The sequence below is a fragment of the Phoca vitulina genome, unplaced genomic scaffold, assembly GCF_004348235.1.
Source record: "Phoca vitulina isolate PV1807 unplaced genomic scaffold, GSC_HSeal_1.0 scaffold11, whole genome shotgun sequence".
Taxonomy (NCBI): domain Eukaryota; kingdom Metazoa; phylum Chordata; class Mammalia; order Carnivora; family Phocidae; genus Phoca; species Phoca vitulina.
Window position 1 is genome coordinate 7,244,298 of NW_022589714.1, and position 24,098 is coordinate 7,268,395.

Sequence of the window (24,098 nt, forward strand, 5' to 3'; positions counted from 1 at the left end):
AAAGGAAACACACTTGGGAGTGGGGAGAGGCTTGAACTAAAATCCAGAAGCAAAAGCTTACATGTCAAAACGTTAAGATCCACCTCCTACCACCACCATCCCAGCAGCTCCCATTTCCTAAATAACCCTCAGAACACTTATTTGCAGATGATGGGGAGGATTCCAGCCCAAAAGACTTGCATACAGTCGGTTGGGGACACCTGCCAGCGCAGCCAAACCAATGCATAAAAGAGTTCTGCCCACACACAGAGCTTCCATTTAGCTCTCTGGTCCATCACTCTCAAAATAAAAGGACAGACATTTGAAGAAAGCCTCTAAAATTAAGATTAGTATCTAAGCAACTTAAATTGCCAACCTCTGGTGCACAATTTTAAAAAGAAAAAGATGAAAAATGAGACCAGCACTGCCTCAGAGAAACTAGAAAAGAGCGAGGTAACAACTGTCGTGAATACAACTTGGAGCTTCTAACTCCACCAAACTACCTCAATGATGGTGAGTCCAATTTACAAAAGAGCCAAGACAATCTGAACTGAATGCCTCAGTCTGCATGGGAAAATTTAAATAGGATGTGATAAAGGCCTCTGTGCACTTCAGAACATCAACAGGGCATAATTATCAAAGATCATCTTATGTGACATTAGTATTAGGAAAAACAGCCCTGACATTTAACTAGGAAATTGATTTAAAAGGAAATTGATCAGTAAAAGCATTAAAAATTAACCAACAGCCTGAGGAATCAGTTACACTCTAAATATTTTGAAAAAAAATCACAAACCTCTCCTAGGGAGAACAATAACAAAACATCATTAGCAACAGCCACATTTACTATATAGTTAAAGTGGATTTACAATTTATATCAATATTAAGCAAGACACCCTCTCTCTAAAAGATTAGTTATCCCTATTCCATGGGATCATTTCCCTCTGTCTGCCTATGCCTTAGGTCTACCAGTGACAGCTACCAACCAGCACTTGACTGCCTTGCTATTAATTACTTGGGGGAAGGGGGAGCAAGTATGTCCTTGTGCTTTGGATTATTTATTTTCCAAAATAAGTCAGCTGCAAAGATTAGCTCCAAGATATAATAATGAACTTCAGAAGTAGAAAACCACAAAAAATATTTGTTCCTACCCTTAACAAAAAGAAAAAGCCAGGGGTGCCTGGGTGGCTCAGTTGGTTATGTGTCTAACTTTGGCTCAGGTCATGATCTCAGGGTCCTGGGATGGGCCCCACCTCGAGCCCCACATCGGGCTCTGCGGTCAGCAGGGAGTCTGCTTGTCCCTCTCCCTCTGTCCCTCTCCCTGGTTGTGCTCTCTCTGTTTCTCTCAAATAAATAAAATGTTTTAAAAATAAAACCAAAAAAAAGAAAAAGCCAGACAATCCATAAAAACCATAAGTTTTTGAGCCCATCTGGAAAGTGAGGTCATAAGGCAACCAATAATCTAAACTCCAGAGTGATTAGCCCCTCTGAGGAGGTGAGACTCATGAATTGTTTCATCTTTGATAGAGCACGGGAAAAAGAGACATCACTATAAAAGAACTGAAGTTTTAACACTCTTTAAGGGCCAAATGTGCACTCATGCCAATTTAGAACCCTGAAGGCCTCAGACACAGGATTCTGTACCCACTCACAAATTGCTTTTTCAGTTTCCCACCTCAAGAGATGCTCATGAGAAGTACAAGCAGGGCAGAGCTGAGAAAGTAATATTGCTGATACTGGTGTATAATGCCTGCTCCAAGATATGAGGGTAAAGCAGGAGTACCAAGAAGTCTATGCACACTTTCAGACTGCCCAAACCCAAGGTGATTATCAGCTACTGGTGGGGCAGAAGCAAGAAATTCATCCGTGCTTCAGACTGAACCCTCACGTGCAGCAAAAGTTGTCCGTTTGCTTGGGAAGGTACAGTAAAGCCTCTCATTCTTGAGTTCCGGCATTGATACCAGGCAGAAGTTAGCTGCTGCTGGAAAGGGAAGGAAACACACATCCTCCTTCACTCTGGTCTGACACCAGGCAAATGCAAGATCAACACTGGGGGAGGGACAGAAAGCCCACTCATGCCCACACTCTGTGCTGATACAAAATAGAGCTCTTCTAGTGCTGGAAGAGAAGCAGGGCAAGGCAAAGCTCCACTGTCAGGAGGGGAGGAGGTTGGGGAGAGACAAAAAACCTGCTGGCATTCTAGATCTTGCACTGAGGATGAGGCAGAAGATAATTTCCACTGGGGAAGTGACACAAGCCCTGAAAAAGTTCAGCCTCTGGGGCTCAAGTTCACAGGAGCCCCCTGAGACTGAGGCTCAAACAGGAAAATTGCAAAACCCCTTCTGCCTCCACCACAAGTCTTGCACCAAGTAACCAGCAAGAGCAGCTGGGAGCATGGAAGGAGACTCTACACAGCTATGTAAGTCAAGCTGTCAGCTAAGAGTGCAACAGGAACAAGGAGAAAATCCTCTACCGCTGCGGGACCCACACAAACAAGTTAGCAGCAACCCACTGTGGGAGGAGTTTGACGTCTGAGGTATACTGATGGTAACAAGAGCAACAATACACCCCAAAACCAGCTCAACTACTACCCAGACTGACTCAATCTAATTGTCTGCCAGAAAAAGTGTACTCGTTTCTAAGTGTAAATACCTCAGGTTTTACTGTGCACCTTATGCAATATGTGACATTCAATCAAACATTACAAGTCACACTGAAAAAAAAAAGACAAAAAACCCATTGTCAAGAGAGAAAAACAATAAAAAACAACACAACCAGACTTGAAGATGGTGTATATGTTAGAACTATTATACAGGGATACTAAAATAACTATAATATCTTTTTTTTATAGATTTTTATTTATTTATTTGACAGAGAGACAGCGAGAGAGGGAACACAAGCAGGGGGAGTGGGAGAGGGAGAAGCAGGCTTCTTGTGGAGCAGGGAGCCCGATGCTGGGCTCGATCCCCAGGACCCTGAAATCACGACCTGAGCCAAATGCAGACGCTTAACGACTGAGCCACCCAGGCGCCCCTATAATTAATATCTTTAAAAAATCTAGCAGAAAATGTGGATGACATTTAACAGAGAGGAAATATCATCACAGAAACAGAAACTATAAAAAGGAGTTTAATGGAAATACTAATACATTTTAAAGTGGGGCTCAAAACTCAATAATGGACCATGAATCTATATAAGAAAACTATCCAGAAATAACAAAGTTTCAAACTGATTAAGGAACTCCAGGGGCCAATAATCTGGAAACATCAAATATCAAGTTTCTCAACTGGTTACTATTCTGTGAAATAATAAAACAATACCATGGTTTAAAACTCCTACACATATCAAAATATACAAATGATTCGAGGTACATTTACTGAACACTAACCAGGAGCCACGCCCTGTGCTGGAAGCTAGGGGTAGGGAGAGAAGCAGTATATTAGTATCCCCAAACTCAATTTAAATAGGAAAAATATTAAAAATGGCCAAAAAATGTTATAGCTGTTCTAACAGAAGTCCAACACCAAGTGCTAAGGAAGAAAGCCCAGGGGAAGAAACACAGTCCAAGAGGGCCAAAGTCATGAGGAGGTTAAAGGAAGAAACTGTTGGCAGAAAGAAAGCAAAGAACTGAAGGGTGTTAAATAGTGCTGGATGGGCAACTGCCCAAGGTCATGAGGAGGCTGGAGAGGACTGGCAAGAGCACACACAGAGATGAGCCATAGTTAAGAAAATATCTTAGAAAGAGTAATCTTTGAAAAGAACGTGTCTTGGGTGTCTGGGTGGCTCAGAGGGTTAAGCATCTGCCTTTGGCTCAGGTCCTGGGATCAAGTACCGCATCAGGCTCCCTGCTCCGCGGAGAGTCTGCTTCTCCCTCTGCCCCTAACCCTGCTCATGCTCTCATTCTCTCTCAAATAAATAAATAAAATCTTAAAAAAAACAAAAAGTGTCTTTCTAATACAAGAGGAGAGAAGAAAGAAAACAGAAATCACTAACTTTAAGCACCTTCTACTCATGGTGAACACCTCCACATGTGCATGTGATCTCTCTCTCACACAATCACACCACCCAGCCTCTGCACGTGCTTCTTCCCAGAGCCTAGAGTGCCATTCCCATTCCTCTTCGCCTAGTTAACTCTTGTTTAGCTTTCAGATCTCAGCTCCATCTCTGTAGTCCTCACTCAGCACAGCATACCTCTCCTTCACAATACCTGTCAGACCTGATTAATGCTTTGTGCTCCCCACTGTATTGTAAATTCCCTAAAATCAAAAGCCATCTCTGTTTTATATTTCCATGTTATCCCCAGAACCTGGGAGAGTACATGATAAGAAATATTGATTAAATGAGTGAACCAAGATAGAGGAAAAGTTCAAAACTATCTTCTCTATTTTTTATGAATGACAACTACACACGGGTAACAAAAAAAACAAAAGCTATGTTTCATTAAATTACTAGAAATAAAAACTGTCCCAGAAGGATATCCTATATGATTGTTAATTAACATAAAAAAGAACTACAAGTAATAGGCACCCCATGGTAATTTCTTAATGAATTAATTTACGTATGGCACTCAAAATGAATAACACACAAATGCTAAACAGGATTCAATCCAGAGTTGAATATAATAAAACAGGAGAAAGTATACTGTAATAGTTTAAGCTTAAAAGCTTAGAATGGGGTAATTCAAGAATATAACAAGAGTGACTACAAATTATCGCCATAAATATATTGATGCCAATACTGCAGGAAAAAGAGTCTTAAAATAAGCACCTTCCTAACTATGATAGGAGTAGAAATTAATGAAATAGAAAATGGACAAGCAACAAAAATCAAAAACAAAAGTTAATAAAATTGATAAACTTCTAGTAAGACTGATCAAGAAAAAAAAAAGAAGCCAAAAATTAGCAGTATCTGGACTGCAACAGGGTATATCACTATAGAACCTAAAGACACTAAAGATGTAATAAGGGAATGTTGTAAACAACTTTATATCAATATGGTCAATAACTGAGATTAAAATGAACAAATTCACTGAAAAAACATAACTTGCAAAAATTGGCATAAGAACAAAAGAAAATTTGAAAAGCCTGTACCTTTTTTTAAAATTAAATTTATTATCAAAAACATTCCCACAAAGAAAAAAATTTCAAAACATTGGCTGAAGTTTGTAAAATGCTGTGTCAACCAAACAAAACCCCTGTGGGTCAGATGAGGCCCCAAAACCACCCGTTCTCTTCCTCTACCGAATTTTTAGTGGATGAGAGGGAGGGACAGAAAGAAGAAAACTTAAAAACAACAAAAGCAAGGAAAAGATTGACAATTTAGGAGATAATGACAGTAAAAGCAAATCGTCTTGGATGTCAGCAGGATAGAATGAATAAAATCGACAAGGATGAGATTATCTGCATTTCAGAGCGGAAAACAGGCAATGTGAAAACCTACAGATCAGATTAGAAATGAGTGAGTAAGGGGAAATGTAGCTGTAAAAAAATGTTGATTTGTATTTCCTAAGCAAGCAAGCAATAGCAGAAGAGAGGTGTTCAGAAATCTGCTGCCGAGAAGTAATGAGGACCATACACAAAGTGGACTGTGTACAGAAGAGCTGAGCTACCTGTGATAATAGTACATTATTGTTCAGATACACCCTGCACAGCTATGACAATACATTTCATTATAAATTAAAAAGTTAGTCCCAAATTTGAAAAGCTGTTCTTAGAAGAAAAAAGTTTCTCTGCTAGAGACAAATAATATTGCAGTTTCTCAAAATAAAAGTGAAGCAAGGAGCTAAGGGGACCTAAAGAAAAGAGCTTACTGTTGGAAAAATCAGCTCTGTTCTTGGTGGACTTGAATCTAACCCAAAAAGTATAAAACTTACTTTATTTCTGGAGTATAAATAAAAAACAGCCTAGTCGATTCTCTTTTCTCCCAGCAGTTATGTTCTCCAAAGTCACTGTGAACACTGAATTAGCAAATACTGAACCATTGCTCCTTGGGGAAAAGGCAGCGTTAGGTTCCTGTAAGCCTCTGGTCACATTTTTGTCAAATAATACATAACCGTGGTGCTTAAGGTGTATTTCTGTTTAAAGACACCTTAGTCAATATGTATTGCTGCTTCATGAGCGTTTAATTCACAGCCAACAGCACTGAACTCGTGCCGGAACAAAGCTTATCTAACATACATATTTTCTCTGTGAGGCACTATGCTTGGGGGCCACTTTAAACCAAAACACCAACAAAAAGCACAAAATATGAAAAACATGGCACTAAAAAGACCTCAAGAAAGACACATCTTTACATGTATGAGAGCAGAAATCGGAAGGCAGAGCATCGCCTTGTTAACCTCAAGTAGGAATGTGTGCTTGGGCCAAACACATTCTTCCCTGCGCTGCTCATGTCTGCAAAGGACTATGAAAGCACTGTTGAGTATTGATTTCTGGGGTTATAAAGCAATTTTAGTGAGTAGGCAAATTTGCAAATTTGCAATTCATGAATAATGAGGATTGACTGTATGCACAAAAATTTACACTACCATCCTACAAAGTAAAATTTAAAAAACGTTTACTGTAAATATATCTAGAAATCTAGGAAGCTGGACTAGAAATATAATAGGACTAAATACTACTTCTCGGACTCAATTTACCAAGATTTTCTTCTTTTTTTTTTTTAAGATTTATTTATTTATTTGAGACAGAGAGCAGAGCGAGTGAGAGAGAACACGAGTGGGGGTAGGCGCAGAGGGAGAGGGAGAAGCGGGCTCCTTGCTGAGCAGAGAGCTTGATGTAGGGCTCGATCCCAGGACCCTGGGATCATGACCTGAGCTGAAGGCAGATGCTTAACTGACTAAGCCACCCAGGTTCCCCTCTTTTATTTTTTTTTTAAAAGAGAGAGAGAGAGAGAGAGAGAGTGCACGGTGGGGAGGGGCAGAGGGGAAGGGAGGGAGAGAATCCCAAGCAGGTTCCACACCCAGCATGGAGCATAGGCAGGGCTCCATCCCAGGATCCTGAGATCATGACCTGAGCTGAAATCAAGAGCTGGACACTCAACCGACTGAGCCACCCAGGTGTCCCAAGATATTCTAAATACTAATGAAACACAAAAGGTATGGACCCATTTGAAGTCACTTTTACAGTGATCTCAAGCAAGCCTCTTCAATTTACTAGTGTAAGATAATCAGCATTAGGAGAAATCAAAGCATGTTTATTTCTAAGTTATAAATGAAATCCATTAAATCCCTTATGAGCAACTTAATGTGATAAATTTTTAAGATTTTATTTATTTATTTATTTATTTGAGAGAGAGAGGGCACAGGCTCAGACTTCCCGCTGAGCACAGAGCCCAACCCAGGGTCTTAATCTCAGGACCCTGTGATCATGACCTGAACCAAAACCAAGACTCAGACTCGTAACTGACTGAGCCACCCAGGTGCCCCAAATCCCATCAATTTTTTTAACAGAGCAGCCAGTCTACTGAGGGTTATCAACTTTTTCTAAATACCATTCATTCAAATGACTGAGTATACACTCACCCTCACTCTCACTGAGATCAAAGGCTGTATACCATGCTGCCAAAAAATGATTTCATGACTTAATATATCATTACCCACACTGATTACATCCTACAATAAAATATACCACAGGGGAAACAAAGTCTGATCTAGGCTCTACGGAGCTTTCACAGATGAGTGATTCAGATGTTTGCTCAAAGTTTCACATGTTTGTAAATCACCTTTAGTTCTCAAGAAACAGCAATAATGGAGAAAACTACAAAAGTTTGCGTTAATGGTAAATTCAACAAGATTTTTAAAAAAGCATTATCATTCCTATCCGTTCCTTCAACGTTCCAATTACCTCCTACTGCATTACAGTAATTACATACTTCACAGAAAATGGTGATTAAGTGAACTGCTGCCAGCCAAGTGTTCTTTTCATACCATCATTTTTAGGAATGTAACTGGACTCAACACACCTGAACATGTGCATAAATACTAATATATACTCAAAAAAAGAAAATAATTCCCATAATATTAGCCGTAAAAACCCATACCAAAGGTATATTTTCTAAGATTTCTTAAAAAAAAATACTAAAACTAATTGTGTCTACTTTAACCCGATCAGCTGAAATTGGAACAGATCTAAATATGGGGCAATTGTTAGACAAATGAAGAATTTAATATTTTATCAAGGGGGGAAAAATGATACCATGATACCATGTTTCCCTATGGTATAGCTTTGATTAAAAATTGGGCCCAAGCATTATCTCTGACATTCAAAGCTAAATTTGGCATACATTCCCCTTTTAAGAAGATATCATTTATATTTTAAATTAGAACAATAAGAAAAAGACAGTAACATTTAGTCACACGCTTACTTTAAATTATAACTGTCTCAGAAATTACCAGTAATCTGTTTAATCTGTTTGTCTCACATTCATCCTACTTTCTACTGTCTTTGTCAACATCCTGGTTCCCCTAATACCACCTGAACTTCTGTAACGAGCTAAATGTTTTTTGTCCCATTTAATTCACTACACCCACCACCAGACTAATGTTTCCAAGGCATACTCTGATCACAATGTCCCCACATTCATATACCTCTTAGAGCTCATACTGCCATCTAAATTAAGGACACATTTCTCAGCCTGGCTTTCAAGGTCCTTAACGATCTGACCTAGCATACCTTTCTAGTCTGCTTTATAACTGTCCAACAGTAAGTTCCAGAATGTTTCTCAAGCCTTTCTGCATCTGTAGGTTAGGCTTTTCCCTCCACTTTGATGTACCTCCTCCTTATTTTCTGATGAAAACCTGTCCTCAGCTTCCAAGCTATCACTACCACAACAGTGTCCCTGATTTTTCTAACCCACATGTCTCCCTCCCTCCAATCTGATGTCACTTTCTTTATAGCTTCTTACGGCACTTCACTCAGATGTGTCCACCTGTCAGTCATTTATCCTCTCCTACTAGAGGGGAAGCTCAAAGAGCACCACCTAAATTGAGTGCTCTTGATAATAAAAACTGAACTCGTCAAAAAGGGGAAAAAAAAGACACACTTAACTTTTTGCAAAGGGGAAAAAAGCCTTATTACTAACAGAGTAATAGAGACTTTAAACAAATTTATCCTTAAATCGACGACCTTACCAGAAAGAGGTGCCATGCATTCAATCCTTATAGGAGATATATAACTGGGAGCAGTGTACGTATTACTTTTGAAACATAGCACACTAGTCCCTTATCTCCATCAATACACCAAATGAATAATGAAGTGTGACTGTGTTGTATTAATGCCTCATTGATCTAACATAACTAAGACACAAAGGGTTCACATAAGTGAGTTTTCTGGAGAAGTGGCTGTAGAAACAGAACTCACACGCCTACAGCCTGGACCAGCTGAGAGATTCTCCTGCACACTGACCTCCACTTCACCCAGTCTAGCAGAAAACACTCAGGCAGAGTGTGGCGGTCATTATACTTACACCTGGTAAAACAGGTGGGCAGCATGGAGAAAGAGCAAGGAGGGTATTCAAAACCCTATAGAATGGCAAAAGGAGGGGCGCCTGGGTGGCTCAGTTAGTTAAGTGGCCAACTCTGGATTTTGGCTCAGGTCATGATCTCAGGGTCATGAGATGGCACCCCATGTCAGGCTCCACACTCAGCGGTGAGTCTGTCTCTCTCCCTCTCCCTCTGCCCTTCCCCCCTCGTGCACACGCATGCGCGCTCTTGCTCTTTCTCTCAAATAAATTTTTAAAAATTTTTAAAAAATAAATAAAATAGCAAAAGGAGTTTTTTGCATCTAGCAGAATCCTCATTCCAGCTTATGGGCACTATCCACAGCTGTATTTCCCTGAGAAACTTTGGGGACTTGAGCAGCTGTTCTTCTGTCTCAGAACAAGCTATGTCATCACCTGCTGAAGAGTCCACCCCCTTTGCCACTGAAAAAAATTTCACACTCTGTGTCTGTTATGGGTTGAACTGCATAACCCCCAAATTCATATGTTGAAGTCCTACCCACCAATACTTCAGAACATGACCTATTTGGATATAGGGTCAATGCAGATATAATTAGATGAGGTCATTCTAGAGTAGGGTAGGGTCCTAATCTAATATGACTGGGGTCCTTGTAAAAATAGGAAATTTGGACCCAGACAAGTACACAGGGAGAATGCAATGTGAAGCTGAAGGCAGACTGGGGTGATGCTTCTACAAGCCAAGCAACTTCAAAGATTGGTAGCAAACCAGCAGAAGCTAGGTGAGAGACACAGACATTTTTCTTTTTCACAGCCTTATGAAAAAGGCACCTTGATCTCAGACTTTAACCTCCAGAATGGTGGGACAATAATTATCTGTAGTTTAAGCCACCTAGTTTGTGCTATTTTGTTTGGGCATCCCTAGGAAACTGATATCTTTCCATTTATCACATCACCAATCTACTATGATAACCACACAGCTCTTTAAGTAACAAAACTTTTTAAAAATGTTAAGCGAATTCATTCAACAAACAACACATATTGATGATGTCTATGTGCCAGGCACCAAGGACAGAACAGTATGACACGACATGGTCTCTGCCCTCATACAGGTCACAGTGTAATCAGGATAACTGACAATATACCATAACTATACAATGATAAAATTACAATTGTGTAACACCAATGACCAACAAGCCGACACTTTAAAGATAGCGGGCATATTTAACCATGTCTGGATGGCTCAATGACATTGCTCCGGAAGCCCACTGTACATTCCCATGCCCTTTACTGCTTTCGTTCCCCTCTGAGATGCGAGGTTGTTGATTACCACGAGGTCTGCTTTTATCAGCCACTCTCCTGTATCTCTGCTCACTCTCTCCAGCCCACTCATTTCTAGTTTGGTGCTTCTAATTTGCTATGGGCTACAAAAATCAGGTCATTAATATTGCTAAGAAATTTACATTAAATAATAAAAATTGCTTCATGTGAGAACTTAAGATTTGGCTTAAACACAGGCTTTCTGATTTACTTTCGGTTCTCAGAGACATTTTTTCTGGCAGAACAATTTCTCCCATTCAAAGCAATTCTGTTATAAGGCACTAAGGTGGGACATGATTATATATAAGCTAGAGTGTTACTGAATAACCACCCAGCAAACACTTGCTTTCTTTCTAAGGGAGTACAGTGCGGGTATGCTATGTAAACAGTTACCTAAGAAAGAAATACTGTTGAAATTCAGAATTATATACTTTGTAGTCCAGCATAAGGCATATTTTTGTTATCTACTTGTGAATCATATCACCAAATAACAGGACCATGAGGTCATATGACATTACAACTAGAAAGCCCAGCCAAAACTTTTTGCAGTACGTAATAAATACCACGTACCTCTTATGCATATCCAACAATCGTCTTTTTTGTTGTGTTTTTTAAGTTCTTCTTCAGTTACTTCAATTAACCTGCCTCTTAATCCCGTTAGATCCTTTCCACTTTTGGTGAGGCGAATCCAATCCATAAGACTTCTGCCCTGTTTTAGAGGGACCTAAAAAAGGAACAGAGAAGAATTCAATGTGGCTTCTTTGAGTCAGCTGCTTCTCCCTGCCCCACCTGCTGCTTCTCCGCAGGCTGCACACTACTCTTATTCTTTCAAAAAGAGAAGAAAACTCAAATCTAACAATTCTACAATTTTTTTTTTTTACAGCTTTAGGTGGTTGTCAAAATCATCTCTGCTGTATTAGAATTATAAATAGAACAATATAAAATACATGAACTATGAGGTAGGGCTTAGAAATTCTGTCACACAAACGTTCACCATAATGGTATCTAATAAAACAAGAACAGTATTGAACCTGGAGGCAGAAAACAAATTTTGGTCCTGGCTCTGATCTGTCACTAATATGTTGGAGTCACTTACCAACTTGGACCAAAATTTCTTTCCCTTAAAAATCACAAGAGATTGAATAGAAGAAAATATAAATGGCCAGCTAAAGTTGATTTTCTGGATTGTCAATATACACAGAACATTAGAAATCACAAGGCAGCAATCTGTTTTCTAAGAATTCACTAAGAAACAAAAGTTCTCAAATAATGGAAAATAAAAAAAACTCTAACACTCTAGGGAAGGGTTTGGCAAACTGGCCCATGCCTGTTTCTGTATCACCCTGGAGCTTAGAATCATTTTCACACGTTGTGGTGCTGGTGGTGGTGAAGAGACTCAATTGTCATGTGGCCCTCAAAGCCAAAAATATTTATTATCTGGCCCTTTGCAGAAAAGTCTGCCTACCCCTGCAAAGAAGATCTGGTAAAGGGATTGAGCTACTGTCTCAACTTGTATAACTAGTTTGTAACATAGTACCAGAGGAATGTTTAATGTAAAAGAAGGCACGTGCGAAGAAATATATTGCTACAGACTGAATGTTTGTGCCTCTCCAAAATTCAAGTTGAAATCCTAACCTCCAATGCGATGGTATTAGGAAGTAAGGTCTTTGGTAGGTGATTAAATCATAAAGGTAGAGCCTTCATGAATGCTACTAAAGCCCTCATTAAAAAGGCCTCAAAGAGCTCCCTCATCCTTTCTGCCATTTTTCCCCACATCCTCATTATCTGGGCCTTTGCAGAAAAGTCTGCCTACCCTGCAAAGAAGATCTGGTAAAGGGATTGAGCTACTGTCCAAACGGTTCTCTGTTATAACAGACTGAATAGACTAAGATATTTATATAGCTCACTTTCTGGAATCTTGTCTATTGTAGGCATTCATTTACCCCCAAAATAACCAAGTTAATAGGTCTGTGGTATCACTACAATTTCACATTCCTTCCTACCAGTTACATCATCCCATTCTTACCATCCCTGAAACTCTCTAGGTCTCTTGGTCCCAATAAATGAAGTAAAGTACGAGAATATGATCATTCCCATCCCAAACCAAAATCATTCATCTCTCTTATTTATGTGGATTCCATAATCCACTGGGTAGTTAATGCATAATCTTCTGAAAACTCAAATCTAACCATGGGCCCTCCCTCCTTCAGTGGCTCCCCACACTACTTTATTTTTTTTTAAGATTTTCATTTATTTATTTGAGAGAGAGAGAGAGTGAGTGAGAGAGAGAGAGAGAGCACAAGCAGGGGAGGAGGGAGAGGGAGAAGCAGACTCCCCGCTGAGCAGGGACCCCGATGCAGGGCTGGATCCCAGGACCCCGGGACCATGACCTGAGCCAAAGGCAGCTGCTTAACCGACTGAGCCACCCAGGCGCCCCCCACACTATCTTATAATAATGTCTCTAAATTCCCTAGAGTGGTTTACCAGGCCCTTTATATCTGGTCATAGTTTACCTCACTAGCTCTGAGTTTTAATTTTTGCTCCTTCCTATTAAATGCTTTAGCTAAATGGGAACTGATTCCTTGATTGCTATGAAATACCTCCTCCTTGGCCTGGCCCAATTCCCTCCCTCTCTCTCTCACAGACACTACCTCCTCCAGAAGCCTTCTCTGACCCCAACCTCTCTGTGGTCATAACACACAGTTATAGCACTTACCACATTTATAACTATTTATTAGTGTGTGCAGCCTATTAGACTAAACTCCTTGGAAACAGAGACCATATCTTCAGCATATGGGAGGTTCTCAAAAAATATTTACTTACTAGTATTAGTAGAAATAATACTAGCTATCATATATAGAATGCATACTCTGCACCAGACACTGTGTTCAGGACTTTACACAACAATCACACAACAATCCATGGAATCCGAATAAAAGTCTAAGGGCAAGTAACACATGAGTGCTTACCACATACCAAGACTGTGCTAAGAGAAACATTATCTCATTTAATCCTGTGAATGGCCCTATAAAATGGGTACTGTTATTCTCTTTTACACCTGAGAAAACTGAGACTCAGAGACTTAGTCATGGGAGTTGGGAAAAGAATCTGGGTCTTTCTCACTCAAAAGTCTATGCTTTTAACTATTATGATATATAACCTCCCCAACTAGCTTCTATTTTTTCAATCTCTACCCATTTCATACAATCCTGAATCAGGTTCTGATACGTGCAAGATTACCTCATTTCATAAAGGGGGGGAAAGTCTCAGTTTCCCTTTGAATTGTGCAATAACTGAATTTTGTTCTCTGTTTAGACCCGAAGACTCACCTTTGCCATCACCACCTGTGGACCTTTTGTTTTTGCCTCTGAGCTTTCTCCTTTATTTTTTTTTTTTTAAAGATTTTATTTATTTATTTGACAGAGAGAGAGACAGCAAGAGAGGGAACACAAGCAAGGGGAGTGGGAGAGGGAGAAGCAGGCTTCCCACTGAGCAGGGAGCCCGATGTGGGGCTCGATCCCAGGACCCCGGGATCAGGACCTGAGCTGAAGGCAGACGCTTAACGACTGAGCCACCCAGGCGCCCCTGAGCTTTCTCCTTTAAAAGGATGCTGAGAACGTGGTTTGTAGTTTTAGTACAGAAGGCCAGCAACTCTTATATTTTAATTCAGAGATTCTTTCTCCAGAAAGACTATACTATTTAGCCAAGCATTTAGTTCAAGGACAGAAAAGGTCAAACATCAAGAAGGAGGGGACAGATGATTAGATGACTGGATGATATATGGAGCTATGGAGCAATAAATGAAATATCACAGCCAGAGTCACATCACATCAAACTTTTAGGGTCCAAAGCAACATTTCTTAACCAGTTTTCTTTTCTGTGATATAGAGATAACAAAAGCAACCACTTTGTGGGATTACTGTAAAGATTAAATGAGTTAATACACTACACATGAAGCACTCAGAACACATACATACATACATACCGTAAGCACTGAATAAATCTCAGCTTTATTATTATTATAGTTGGAGTTACAGACTTCTGAAAAGCTAATGAAAGCTACAGATCCCTGAATCCATAATTCTGATCTAGAGTCAACTTCAAGTTTAAGTGGAGAGAGAAAAAAAAGTCAGTGAAGATCCTAAATCATGCTAACACCCAAGAGTCCAGAAATGGGGGTTTGGGCGGAGTGGTCCAAGTAGGTGGAAGTTTCAAAAACAAAACCTGAACAAAACATGAAGATGAACTTACAGAATGAGGAACTAACGAATAACTGCACAGGAGACAATTTTATTAAATTTTATAAATATAAAATACATTTGTATTCCACCTGTTGCTAACAGTAACTATGTTCAACAAAAAGTGAGAGTATTATATTAGCTTCAAAGTCAGCAAGTGATGTCAATAGAAAAGACAGTGTGATAAAACAGGTACCAGAGGAAGAAAGCCAGTATGACTTAGAGAGGTGTCCGTAAACCCACCGGAGGACTGTAGACATTTGTTCTCGCTCCCCCCCATCTTCCCTAGCTCTGGGAGTCCCCACCTTTGGAGGATGGTCACCGGTCAATGTCACTACTGCCCAACCTTTCCCTTCTCCTAGGGAACCCACATCACTCACAACTCCTTCCGGAAAGTGCAGAACAAAAGACCGGAGACGAGGAGAGACTGAGGGAAGGAAGCTAATACTGAGTACCTATGATAACGGCAAAAGCACGGTGCTGGCCCTGTCATATACAACTCAATTTAATTCGCGGGAAAAGACTTACCAGAACCGGAAAAGAGGATGAGGGGGGAGGGGCTAGTAGGTGAGAGAGAGGACTGCAAACGGCCGGGGAAAGAGATCGCTAGCTAGGGCAGGAATAACGAAGGCTAGAGATGAGGACAAGAGGTGGAAGAGGGGGCCGAAAGAGAGAATGGACCGTTCGGTAGTACGGAACGCCGGCGGGAGGCGAGCTGAACAAGACGCACGGTGTCATCCACTTACCTTGCTACGCCCCCCGGAGGCGACGCGCTGCTGCGAGCTGGGGGCCGGGAAAGACTGGGAAGGGACGTTCAGCATCCTGGACCCCTGGCCCGGGCCTTGCCCGGGGTCCGCCGCCGGACAGGATCGCTCAGTTCTACCCCTCCAGGGTAACACCTCCCGCTCCGGCTCCGAGGCCGGGCAGAGGCCAAGCCCCCGACCCACTTCCGGGGTCGCCGAGGGTGAGGCGCGCCATGACGCAGCACGTCGAGGCCGCGGGGGGCGGAGCCAACGGGACGAACGCAGCGCCGGAGGGGAGGAACCAGACCCAAGTACGCGTGCTGCATTAGCCCTGCACCCTGAATTTCAGCACCGCAGTGAGGTGACAGCTATTCCGTGTTAGGATTAAAGACAGAGCGAAGCTGTTCCTTAGCCGTGGTGCTGACAGAATCTGAGCATAAATTCTTTTAAACTCCTCTTAACCCAGAACACAAGTGTCTGTTGTTATGCCCCACCTTCACACGGCTTGAAATATGGAATAAAATAACACTATCAAAGCATTTTGATTTCTCTGAAACTCTCTCCTCTAAAGCATCCGGCTGTACAGGAAAGAGAACTTTTAAGAGTTAAGGCGTCAAATGCAAACAGCCACAGCCACTCTTATGAGGTGAAGCTTCACCTTTAAGAACCCCCGCTAATGACAAACGAGTCAAAGAAGCTAGTAAAGTCTTCTGCTCCATTCACCCACTCACAAGTTCTTCCTCCTCATCTAACTTCTTGTCTTTGCTGAAAGCTACAGGGAATTGTGTACAGATACAGCCCATCCCCAGATGTAGTGACGAAGAGTTATGTTTGTCAGATAGGTTTAGTTTGAATGCCATCTCTGCACTTAATAAATGAGCAGACTTACACAAGTTATTTCAGTATCTCAAAGTCTCATTTTCCCCCTCTGCCTAATGGATTTAGGTTTCAGTAAGAATTAAATGAGATGTCATATGTAAACTACCTAGTACAGTGCCTGGTTAATAGTAGGCACCCAAAAAATGGCAGTGGCTTGTCATACTATTCCGACATATTGAAAGAAGCTCAAATACTGTGCAGCTAACAACAAGTCCCTAATGATCAAGGTCCAGATTGGTGACCTGGTGGGTTTTTTGCATAGCCCTTGGGGAACACACACATCCTGAGTGTAGAATCCAGTGAAGGGAAAGTTTTCAGAAGAAATACAGTTCTAAATAACTCTCCCTGTCCACCCGCCATTACTAACTTTTCCTGACTCTGACACATGATTTAAACTTGCTCTGTTTCAACTGCCTTGTCCTTAAAGTGCCTGTAAATCAATGTTTGTAGTATCCTTTCAATTAGAAGGAAAAGCGTGTGACCTATGTAGCCATTCAAGTAAGAGGCATTTCTTAGCCAGGTAACCATCTCTGACCTTCACCTCTACCCATCATGATTCTGGGGTACTAAGAAACATTTGCAATGAAAATGCTTATTGGGAGACTGCATTTGAGCTAAAGAACCTCATGACCATAGTCTAGGTTACCTCTACCTTACAATGTGCTCCTGTTTTTCTCTGTCATTAAATGGTGATGTATTCTTCTATAAGTCTACATTTTAAAAAACTAATCAGAGAATTTCTTATTTCACTTCCCATGAGAAAATCTGTACATGACAATATCAGGAGCAAGGAGCCAGAACAAAGGAAGGTGATGCTGTTGAAGAATGTTTCATATCTGCCAAATGTCTTAGCTCCCCCTTAGACAGAAATAGAAAAAGATCAAATTCTAGACTTTTGGCTCTCCTTTTTTAGACTCCATAGAAGTCGTGCTCACTTAAACATTTCTTTTTAAATTCTGGGGATCCCTCAATGAAGTGCTCTAATTATTGAACACAAATGCTATTTTACTACTAGATTTAAGGGCAGCAGAGGAGTATTAAAGTGATATTACTTGATTCATCATTCATTAAAAATCCCTAAAATTTAATAGCCATGGCATTAATTGACATTCTCAATTATGGACAATGATTTAAAGTGTTTTTCACAATCTGCTAGCAAACACATAATATTGTGTGATTGGTAGCATAAGGTGATTTTTTTCGTTATCTAAAAATATTCATCAGCAACACAATACCTAACGGAGATCAGTAGGAAATACCAGATGTTACAAGATTCAGTCTTGAAAATTAAATATTGTCATTCTTTGCAAAGTTTTAGCTAAATATTTGCAAAATTATAACTAAAATTAAATTTGTAATTTGATGAAGAGATCAAAAGTATCTTTTGTAAGCCCCAAATGTTTACAGTCCAATCAAGACATCTGTAAATGGCACTTATTTTTAAATTCCAACACTGAATTATAGCATAGGGGTAAAAAAAGCCAAACTACTATAGAATTACAAAATATTTCATTTTATTAATAATTTATATACAAATAAATTAGTATGAAGGATTATGATACATTTGTACACTAAATTTAAATCCTATAAGCTTTGAATGTCATCGCAAGTAACTAATCAGGTTAATTTTCACAGATCAGCTCCTCAATATCATCTTCACTATCAGAATCTTCATAAAATGAAATTGTGGCTTGAATTGGAAAATTTTTCAGAAGAGCTTCTGCTTCTTGATATAAGTAATCATAACACTTTGATTTGGGCCAAAATAGTCTGAAAGAAGCAGACAACATAATAGGCTTTATTTTTTTCACATTCAGAATCCTTATATTCATGAAATGTTCAAATGCTAAGAGCTCCACATACTTAACAATTGATGTATGCCTTTAGATAGTCTAAAAATGCTATTATCTCAGGTGTCATGGGAGTCTACTTGCCAAAGCATCAATAACTAATTAATCATTTTAAGTCTTTATCCAAGCTGTAAATTGGATCAAACAAATTCACATGAAACCCTGTGTGATAAATATTTAGATCACTTTAGGTATTATGAATATATTTATTCTCACAATATACAGATGGTTTGTCTTCCAATTTCCAAATTCCTTTGGGGGGAAAATGAATCCTACCATTACATTAAAAATTCTGAAACCCAGTTTTATAAAGACAACAATATATTATGCACCTTCCAGAAAAGCAGAAATCACCTGATATCTTGCTTAACTGTTAGTTACAGATGTAGCTAACAATGTAAGTTTAGAAGAGTACAAAAAGCAATATTTTAAAGTTTTTCTATGCACTCACACCAGGGCTATAGGAAGGCTTCCTCTGACCCCAACCTTGATCCCATCTCCCTCCCATTTCCCCATCCAACAAAACTGGAAATACCGTATTGGGATATTGAGAATAATGCTGGCTTTTCACAACTTACATGTAACCCAATTACCTCAGAATTTCAAATTTTTGACAAATATTAATCTTGCCATCTGGTCTTCTATTATTTTCCTCCAAAGAAAAGAAAAGAAGAAGGATATGGCTGACTCATCAATAACAGTGCAGTCATTTTAGTGTAGGGTAGTTAGCCCCACGTACCCATTTATAACAAAGTGCTTCTAACAAAGAGAAGGTTACATTATGTTCAGTATACTCAATTTTAAAAGGCACAAAAGTAGGCAATATAGTTTATAAATGTTTCTAGCCAAATGACAAAAAAAGTTTTAATTTTGGTGCCTTTAATAAGCAACCATCAATAATTCAGTCATTCAATAAATATTTTAGTGATCTCGTGCCAGATGTAACTCATAATTCAAAGATGAAAAAATCTTAGTCTCTATCCTCAAGAAATAACAGTATTCAAGACATAAATTAATAAAAATAAAATAAACTTAAAAGTACTACAAATAAATGGCTACAGTAGTTCAGAAAAGAAAGGGATTTCTTATACAGGAAACAGATGATTTTCCAATGCTTAACTAGAACTGTCAGACCCAAAGAATGTTGTTTAATTGTTACCACACTCTGCCCAGAATCTCTGACTGACCACTTTCCTTTCAGGGACTTCATACTTTCCTGAATTCTCCCCTGTCCTGAGTGATTCTTCTCGGTCTCCTTTGTGGACCTCTTTTTCTCTGTGTACAGGTTGGTATTGGCCTTCCCCAGTGTTTTATCAAGAGTGATCATCTCTCCTCTCTCATTCTTCTGGAAGATCTGATCCACTGACATGATTTCTTCAACTGTTCATTTACTGAAGACTCCCAATTGTCTGTATTTCCACTTAAGATCTTGACTCTGGGCCCCTTACCTGTGTGTGTGCGTGCGTGCGTGTGTGTGTGAGTGTGTGTGCGTGCAGCTCTTTACTAGACATATGCATTTGGATACCCCCTAGGCACATTAAATACAATAAATGAAAAATTGGACTCGTTATCTTGTTCCCCAAATCTGTTTTAAGCCCTAATTTCCACTCTGTTAATACAGCATTCATCTGGTCATCTGCCACAAACTTGGAAGCCATTCTGTCTTTTTACCTCCTCTTTACCTGCCATATACAATACATTATAAGCCTAATCTATTATGTCATCTAAGCATTCCCCAAATTCACCCAGTCCCATCCACACTTCCAATACCTTAGAATGGCTCTTTATCATATATTGCCTGAATTACAGTAACTTCCAATTTCATTTAGTTTTCTAACTAAGCCTATATACCATTTTCTTAGTGCTTTTTCTGAAACATAAATCTGATCACACTACCTTTGAGTAACCCCCAATACCATCCACAGAATAAAGGTCATGGGTTTCCAATGCCACATACAGGAATAGAACAAACTCTATACCAAGGTGTACAAGATCCGGCTTATGGCTTACCTACTAGAATGACCACAGCTTCATGCACCCAAATTCCAGCTCCTTGAGGCTCCCATAGGGAGCCATGTTGTTCTATGACTCTGTATCCCCTCTATGCTATTTCTTCTGTCCCCTTTTTCTCCACCTACCATCCATCTGGCTAACTTCAAGCCTCAGCTATGTAATCACATCCTATCATACACACTTCCCAGATCTTTCCCTGCTCCCTCAGGGAGAGTTAGGTACTTCATGTCCTTTACATACGAACCAAACTAAACTATTATAACACTTGCCAATGGGGTGTGATTATTTTTTTCCTGTGTCCATCACTAGGTAGAAAATTAATCAGCATGTATTGACTTCTACAAGCTATTTATAAACATATACATACAAATATCATACGCTCTGTATTTCACAGCTCTCTGAAGAAAACTGCAGAATGAACCTTTCACCTGAATAAAAGCTACAAAGATTTCTACAGAAAGGCCGACAACCCGTGGCTAGGAACCATAAACTAGCTCTTCATTGTTATGTCAAGTAACCTCGACCCTTCTTAGGAAGCTTCGTGATCTTTAGGATTTTCATTACACTCCATTTTTTCTTCCACGTCAAGCTCGATTTGCTGTAAAACCGCAACTATGAACACCCGTCTTCCGTCTGGTTTGCAAGAGAGTAAGAACATACACACTCTGCCTGCTGTGAAGTCAATTTCATTCGAACCCTTTAGCATTAAACAACACAAAACTGGTTTGCAGACACGAGATGTCACCGGTCGACTTTCACGATGCCATCCACTTTCCCTCTTTATAATATACTCTTGAAGAGTTTACTGAGTGGGCACTGATTAACAGTTCTTTTAGGTGAGAGCGTGAGCTACATTTATCAATTCGATGAGTAAAAGACCTCTGGGATCCGTGAAGACAGACTTTCCCAGAGAGAACTGCAAGGCCAGCCATGGAGCTACGCGCTGCGATTCCCGACTCTACCCTGGGCTGGAGGAGCGGGAGACCTTCCGTGAGGCCTATCACTCACCTGACTGGGTGTCTGTACTGGGAAAGCTTTCCTGAGGCTTCGGTCACCCCGGGGCCGTCCGGCATCTGGGGACGAAAGAAGATGAATCGCAGTTATCACTCACCTTCTAGAAAGGTGGAAAGCGGTCTAGTGTTCCTCGCGCCCGCGGGGAATGTGACCCCCGGGGCTCTCCGCAGCCTCGCTCCTGGCCAGATCCGCGCGTCCGTGGCTCTGGAGGACACCCTCGCAGCATCAGGACCTCCGGTAGGGCCACGGGCGGGCGCGAGCTTAAACGAGGGGCAGGCCGGGCGCGTGTCTCCCTCGGGCAGGGCATACCCTGTCCGGGTAGCTCATCTGCCCTCCGGGGAGGCGCGGCCCGAGGCGCTCGGCTCACTCACCGCCTCCGCCAAGTGCTGCGGCGCCCCCTCCTCCTTGTAGCCTCTGGCGTCAACCCACGGTCTCCAGAAGCCTGCGGGTCTGCGGGCTGGGGGGCACAAGGCGCGCAGAGGAGACGGGAGCCCAGACCCGGGAGGACCGCCCGAAGCCGAGCACGGACCCGGGACCGGTGGGGGGCGGAGAGCGGAGGGGAGGAGCCGGGGAGGCGCGGGCGGTAGGGCCGGGGTGGGGGAGGCGCCGCCGCCGGAGTCCGCGCCCTCGCGCTGCGTCCGGCGGTCGGGGTCCGCGGGCGGCGAGCGGCGGCAGCAGCGCGCGCACTCGTCGGCTCCGCTCGCCGAGGGCTCCCCGGTTTCCATGGCGCGGCGGGGCCGAGCAGAAGGCGGCTGCCAGCTCGCGGGCCAGCCGGGCCTCTTCGCTCCGCCAGACCCGAGACCCGAGCTTTATATAGAGAGCACCGGCTGCCTGCTGCATACTGAGAGGTTCGCTCCCTCTCCGCCCCTCTCTCCCCAGCTAGCCGCATAAACAAAAAGGTTGCGCGTGAAGGCGCAACGGGCTGAACCCCGGGTGCGAACGCGTGCAGCTCCCAAATGGCCCGGGAATGGGTTTTGTTGAGCGAGTGTTAATCGCTCTTCGACACATGGCTGCGGGGGAAAAAACAACATTCGCCCGAGCAGCCAATTTCCAAGTGAGGAGTCTAGGAGGCGATAGAATTAAGCAATTCTACACGTTTTGTGTATTTCTGCAAAAAGGCCAAGTGGCTGGTAATTGCTTGACTCGAGGCTTTTTGGAATGTGGTCAATGCAACAAGCTCTGCATCCCGTCTGCTAAAAGCTGGGATGCGGACTAAATTAAAAGGAATGGCCTTAACTCCTCTTTCCGGCAGAATGAAAGCTGGGTGAATGAACAGACTCCTTACGAAAGGAAATTTTCGTTAATGTATTGACAGACTAGGTTCTGCCTAGTATTATTTGTAGATTAAAAAAAAAAAAAAAGTGAATGGTAAAAGACTGAACCGAGACTGAACAGCCACGAGAACCGAAGATTGGAGTCATGTGATTTAGGCATAGAACTCTATATTATTTTCTCCTCTCTTTGTGATTTTCCTCAACATCTTACCAGTGTCCCCTGAAGAGAAGTCTTGAATTTCATGTATACACTTCAGTCACTACTTGGCATTTTGTCACTCAGTGATAATTAGAAATTATTTTGTGGAGGCAGGGTGTGTGTAGAATGATAATGAAATCTTGAAAAGTTATGGGACCAGTTGTGAACCTCTCCGTGACCCTGTTTCTCTTATTTAAGTTGACCCTCACTTATTACAAAGATCCATTAAACTTGGTAAAAAGCGTTATGCTTGGAAAACATATATAGGAAAGATAATATATAAATGCCGTAATTTTTTTCAAATGGTTTAAATAATAGAGCTGAGCTACTTAACAGTTGTAGATAAAAGCTTTTAATGCAAGTAATAGTGTCTCAGCTATCCATTCAGTTACTGTGTAGGAAAATAATCTAATTAATACTTAAGGATCTACCCATCAGGAAAGTGAGATATGGTTTGTTTCAGATAACGAAATCAGTAAGGATAGGTACCTAATGCATGTCTCAATGTCCTAGAATTATTGTTGGCTAAATAAAATAAAACTTATAGAATGCTTGCTACAAGGCCTCACACATAGGAAGCTCTCAACAATTTTAAGCTATGTTTAAAAAATGTAAGTCCTTAACAAGTGTTAAGCTGTCTGATGAAATGTTCATCATTTCGGTTTCATAAACATCTTTTAAGGTGTCTGTAATGTGGTAAGTACTGTGCTTTCGGGAGGTAATGGTGAATAAGATATCCCCCACCCCCCACCCCCATCCTCAAGAGGGTTACAGTCATTGTGATCACAACGGCCACATAAGCAAAGGTGTTTAAAAGTGCCACATTCAATAGCAAAAGCACATTTTAACCAGCGAAGTGGTACAAGGGAGGGAATTGATAAATCTACTTGGGACAACCAGGAAAACCTTTTTAGAGTAAAAGAAACCTAAATTGGGATTTCTAGAAGGATCAAGAAATAGTGTAGTTTGTGTGTGTGGTGCAGGAGGGAAAAGAGAAGGAAGGAACAGTGCTTCTAAGGAGTAGGGATTGCTGGAGCAGAGATGTGGCTGAAGAGAGAGAAGGGCTTGGGTTAACAGGAGGCTAATATACCATGATAAAGCATTTTGGATTTATTCTGTAAGCACTGGTGAAA

At 41.1% G+C, this 24,098-nt stretch overlaps 2 protein-coding genes across 8 annotated transcripts in view; both read right to left on the bottom strand.

Moving 5' to 3' along the window:
• Window positions 1-21,857, bottom strand: part of LOC116635429 (cytochrome b5 reductase 4) — an 88,935-nt gene extending 67,078 nt beyond the window's left edge. For 4 of the 7 annotated variants that reach the window (XM_032409357.1, XM_032409356.1, XM_032409351.1 and 1 more), the window contains exons 1-2: window positions 15,740-15,972; window positions 11,326-11,479 (exon numbers count right to left, since the gene is read on the bottom strand). In XM_032409357.1, the coding sequence (XP_032265248.1) occupies window positions 11,326-11,479; window positions 15,740-15,814 (229 nt within the window). In that variant the 5' untranslated portion in view covers window positions 15,815-15,972. Of the gene's footprint in view, window positions 1-11,325; window positions 11,480-14,084; window positions 14,130-15,739; window positions 15,973-20,475; window positions 21,461-21,589 lie in introns of those variants that run through there. The other 3 variants (XM_032409354.1, XM_032409355.1, XM_032409353.1) reach the window with 3 other exon arrangements.
• On the bottom strand, window positions 18,180-22,217 carry RIPPLY2 (ripply transcriptional repressor 2). The gene is made up of 3 exons (XM_032410087.1): window positions 21,864-22,217; window positions 21,487-21,551; window positions 18,180-18,385 (listed from the first exon to the last, which is right to left on the bottom strand). The coding sequence occupies exons 1-3, from the start codon at window positions 22,215-22,217 to the stop codon at window positions 18,238-18,240; spliced, it is 567 nt and encodes a 188-aa protein (XP_032265978.1). The 3' UTR covers window positions 18,180-18,237.
• Between the last annotated feature and the right edge of the window lie 1,881 nt (window positions 22,218-24,098).

Bases quoted from the DNA above. Each gene is read 5' to 3' on its own strand.
- RIPPLY2 (XM_032410087.1), bottom strand. From the start codon at position 22,217: ATGGAAACCGGGGAGCCCTCGGCGAGCGGAGCCGACGAGTGCGCGCGC. The intron at 21,552-21,863 runs GTGAGTGAGCCG...TTTCGTCCCCAG, and splicing joins CGCAGCACTTGGCGGAGGCG to ATGCCGGACGGCCCCGGGGT. The intron at 18,386-21,486 runs GTGAGTGATAGG...TGCTTCTTTCAG, and splicing joins CAGTACAGACACCCAGTCAG to ACTATTTTGGCCCAAATCAA.